At 42.5% G+C, this 5,000-nt stretch overlaps 1 protein-coding gene across 1 annotated transcript in view; it reads left to right on the forward strand.

Annotated features, from left to right (window-relative positions):
* The window catches only part of apmap (adipocyte plasma membrane associated protein), a 9,926-nt gene that overhangs the window by 3,597 nt on the left and 1,329 nt on the right, over positions 1-5,000 (forward strand). Inside the window, exons 4-8 of the mRNA XM_030071271.1 lie at positions 809-901; positions 2,474-2,590; positions 2,821-2,995; positions 3,125-3,259; positions 4,738-4,930. Of these exons, the coding sequence (XP_029927131.1) occupies positions 809-901; positions 2,474-2,590; positions 2,821-2,995; positions 3,125-3,259; positions 4,738-4,930 (713 nt within the window). The remainder of the gene's footprint in view (positions 1-808; positions 902-2,473; positions 2,591-2,820; positions 2,996-3,124; positions 3,260-4,737; positions 4,931-5,000) is intronic.

The following is a 5,000-nucleotide window of genomic DNA, read 5'->3' on the forward strand; positions in this document are numbered from 1 at the left end:
CAGATTATCTCATTCCACTGCTGGATTTTTTTTTATATTGTTGCAAGAAAAACTAGATTTGAACCTTCTGAAACCTGAGCTGATGCACTTGATTTCTCTCAGAAACATGATATATTTGATATATGATATAGTTTAATTACACAAAAATACCATAAAATTGCCACAAAATGATCCTCCAGAATTGCAGGAAAATTACCAGGATAACTGACAAAAATTACTGAAAAATATAGAAAAACAAACCAAAATAAATAAATAAAAAATTAAAGTTAAAATGTAATTAAAATATTTCTAATTTACAAGAGAATAAATGATGACAAATTCAACAAAAAAAATAAAAAAGAGAAAAATGTACAAGAAAATAATGTCAAAAGTGAATTTAAAATCTTTTAAGAAAAGCCTGCCGAACGGCGTGAAGCGTGTTTTCATGTCGTTTTTCACTCAAGATGAAAAATTTCAGCTCACATGAGTGACGCTGAAACCCGAGCAGAAAAAAACACACACAGGGAGAAAGACAAAGAGCAAGAAGTGACTTGAAAAAAGACAAGAAAAAAAGAGAAGAGGAAGGGAAAAAGAGGAAATGACTTGATATTAAGGAACCAAAAAGTCCTGAAACTAAAAATGAGCAAATAAATGAATAAATAAATAAAAAGAAAATATATTTTCCTGTTACATGATTTTAAATCTGGACATTTTCTCTGGTCTGTCAATAAGTGACAGAACGACAAACTCGGAAAGGCTAAAGGCCGACGTGTGTGTGTGTGTGTGTGTGTGTGTGTGTGTGTGTGTGTGTGTGTGTGTGTGTGTATAGATGTTCTGTACACAGGAACAGCTGATGGCAAGATTGTGAAGATCGTTGGTCGCAGAATCCACGTGGTGACGAGACTCGGCAGGCCGCCGTGTGGTGAGACACACACACACACACACACACACACACACACATGCACACACACACACACACAAACACACTGATGAAGATTAAATTAGATTAGTCTGGTTTGGTTTAATTTTAATTTTATTCAGATCAGATTAAATTAGATCAGATCATGATAGATTAGATTAGATTAAATTAGATTGTATTAGATTAAATTAGATCATGTTAGATTATTTTAGCTCATAATATATTAGATTAGATCATATTGGATGATATTAGATCAGATTAGACCAGATTAGGGTTTGATCATGACAGGTCTGTTAAAATCCGGCTGGTAAAAGTGAATGTTTGTTGAGATTAAAAATCCAGAGAGAATCTGAGCCACGACCAGCAGATTACAGCAGGTCAGGGTGAGTGTGTGTGTGTGTGTGTGTGACAGTTGAAACTTCACTTGTTTCTCAACACGCTGTTTCCTCAGCCGCTCTGGTTGCTTCACCTCTCAGCCAATCAGAGGCCAGCCTGCTGCCACAGGAAGTGATGTAACAGTAACAGTCAGTTCACCTGCCTCACCTGCAGCTGCAGCTCAGAGATCAGCAGAGAGCACAGCCTCTCATCCAAAAATAAAAATAATATATCTGTATTTCTTAATATCTCTATCTATATCAATATCTCTCTCTCTCTGTGTGTGTGTATGTTTATTTATATATACATATATATATGTGTGTGTGTGTGTGTGTGTGTGTGTGTCTTTATATATATGTGTGTGTGTGTGTGTGTGTGTGTGTTTATATATACACTACTCACAAAAAGTTAGGGATATTTGGCTTTCGGGTGAAATTTCAGGATGAACCTAAAATGCATTATAACCTTTCCAGGTGAACTTAATGTGACCTTCTGTAAACTTTTGAATGCACATGTCCAACTGTTCAGTGTTTCAGTACTTTTTGCACAAGTTGCTGTTCTCTAACAAGGAGTTTAACGGCAAAATTCACATCAGGTGTTTGATGCTCCAGCTCATCGAGGTCGTATCATTAGGGAACGGCTGCTGGAGACTGGGGTACCTCAGATGGAGTGGCCTGCACTTTCTCAGACCTGAATCCCATAGAAAACCTATGGGATCAGCTGAGTGGCCGTGTAGAGGCTCGGAGCTCTGTACCCCAGAACCTCAATGTCCTGAGGGCCGCCCTTCAAGAAGAGTGGGATGCCATGCCTCAGCAGACAATAAGTCGACTTGTGAACAGCATGAGACGTCGTTGTCAAGCTGTAATTGATGCTCAAGGGCACATGACAAGTTATTGACACTGACATTTTTTGTTGTGGTATATCCACCACTGTTGTTGGCTTTTGTTTCAAGAAATTGTTTGAGATGAGGAAATCACCAGTGTATGCTTCTACTTAAATGCCCTACTTTCATGATATAATATCACTGTAGCGTGAACTTTTTACATTTTCCATAAATTTCACCCAAAAGCCAAATATCCCTAACTTTTTGTGAGTAGTGTGTGTGTGTGTGTGTGTGTGTGTGTGTGTGTGTGTGTGTATAATGTTCAGCTCCATAAACTCCTGTTTGTGTTTGTTTTCATGTCCATGTGATGCGTTCAGGCTCCAGGGAGGAGGAGCCGACTTGCGGCCGCCCGCTGGGCATCAGACCGGGACCCAATGGCACACTGTTTGTGGCAGACGCCTACCTGGGAGTGTACGAGGTCAACCCCAGCACAGGTGTGTCACACACACTGTCACACACACTGCTGTCACACACACTGCTGTCACACACACTGCTGTCACACACACTGCTGCCTGGACTGGACTGATGTGCTGTCTGCTCCCTGCTGGGTTCACTGTGTGTGTGTGTGTGCGTGCGTGCGTGCGTGCGTGCGTGCGTGCGTGCGTGCGTGCGTGCGTGCGTGCGTGCGTGCGTGCGTGTGCACGTGCATGTGTGTGCGGTGCAGGTGAGGCGACCCGGCTGGTGGCGGGCGGTCAGCTGGTCGGCGGCAGGAAGTTGTCGTTCATCAACGACGTGGCGGTGACACGGGACGGCAGGAAGCTGTACTTCACCGACTCCAGCAGCAGGTGGCAGCGCAGAGACTACCTGAACCTCATCATGGAGGGCAGCGCCGACGGCCGGTACGCCCACCACGCCCATCGCCACGGCAACAGCATCAACATACAGACAGAAGGAAGGCCAGAACCCTAACCACACTGCTGTGTGTGTGTGTGTGTGTGTGTGTGTGTGTGTGTGTGTGTGTGTGTCAGGGTGCTGGAGTACGACATGGAGAGCGGCGAGCTCACCGTCGTCATGGAGAACCTCAGATTCCCCAACGGCATCCAGCTGCTGCCTGACGAGGAGTCGGTGCTGGTGGCCGAGACCACGATGGCTCGCATCCGCAGGTACGCACGGCGCGCTGCCGCCCCCTGCTGGAGCGGAGGGTCATCACTGAGCCTGGACACTGATCACTGATATTCATTTGTCATAAATCACAAAGTGTCAAAATGTCGTTTTAGAAACACCAGCAAAACCTGCTGTGAGTCAACAATTGTTTAATTAACTCATTTTGACTTTTTTTTAATAAAACAAAGAAAATAAATTTAGAAAAATGAAACAAAATTAGAAAACATAAATTCAAGAAAACTAATAATAATGATTAAAATGATATATTTACAGTTTAAATTCTTAAGAAAGGCAGCTGAACATATTTTTGTCACAAGCATTTTTCTTGTTTTGTTTTGTTTTGGCTAATTTTGGTATTTTTTGTTTTATTGTAAATGAATATTAATTATTCATTATGTTTCATTTTCACTAACCCTATATTGATGTTCCAGTATTTATTTTGTTTTGTGTTTGTTAATCTGCTTTTTCCCTGGATATTTGCTTGATACCTTTGGGGGGAAAAAACGAGACAGAACAAAAGCAATGAGGAATTTAGTCAGAAAATTACCTGAAAATTATCAATAAAATATATATGTGTATATATTTTTTTAAATTACAAGAAAAATATATTTAGAACGAATCTCTCTCTCTCTGTGTTTATCAAGTCTCTCACCCTCATGAATATTTTTGTCTCTTTGATCTGTATGGAGCAACACTGATGATGATGATGATGCAAACTCTCCTGTTACCATGGAAACAAAGCTGCTCGAGGACTGGCTGCTCTCATGTTGCCATGATTGAGAGGAGTGTGTGTGTGTGTGTGTGTGTGTGTGTGTGTGTGTGTGTGTGTGTCTGAAAGCAGATGCCTGGAATATTGAAGCTGCATGAAACAGAACTAGTTGATGAATTCGACGTTTGTTTGGATCAGAGGGTTTGTGGTCGAGCCTTCATCCTGCCAAAGATCCTCTATGGTGGGATAATGGATCACTCTGTAGTCAATGACAACAATAATAATAATATTTATTTTAAAACAGTTCATCTTTTCTGTTTGTAAAAGCATCCGTCAGCATCATTTAAAAAATGCAGTTTTATTTTATCTTTACTGACCGGCGGATATTAAAATGTGTTTTCCACGAGAGACAGGAGGGCGGAGTCCCAGCGAGCATGAACTAACACAGAGCAGGAAACTGTCATTTAAAGTTCAGTTTCAGCCAATAAAAGCTCCTGAAGTTACAGAGAGACGCCATTTAATCTGCCTTTAATCTGACAGGAACCCTAACCCTAATCCTAATCCTAATCCTAACCCTAACCCTAACCCTAATCCTAACCCTAACCCCCCCACAGGGACTGCATGGCTTTATGTTGTGTTTGAATTTATTGACACCTCAATAAAACCTGTCTCTCTCTCTCGCTGTCTGTCTGTCTCTCTCTCTCTCTCTCTCTCTCTCTGTCTCCCTGTCTGTCTCCCTGTCTGTCTCCCTGTCTGTCTGTCTCTCAGGGTTCATGTCTCTGGGTTGAATAAAGGTGGGATGGACACCTTCATGGAAAACCTTCCTGGTTTTCCGGACAACATCCGGCCGAGCTCCTCAGGTGGTTACTGGGTTGCCATGTCGGCGGTGCGGCCCAACCCCGGCTTCTCCATGCTGGACTTCCTGTCGCAGAGACCCTGGCTCAAGAAGCTCATCTTCAAGGTAAACACCTGCTCACCTGCTCACCTGTCCACCCGCTCACCTGTCCACCTGCTCACCTGTCCACCCGCTC

This window comes from Myripristis murdjan, chromosome 15, assembly GCF_902150065.1.
Source record: "Myripristis murdjan chromosome 15, fMyrMur1.1, whole genome shotgun sequence".
Classification (NCBI taxonomy): Eukaryota; Metazoa; Chordata; class Actinopteri; order Holocentriformes; family Holocentridae; genus Myripristis; species Myripristis murdjan.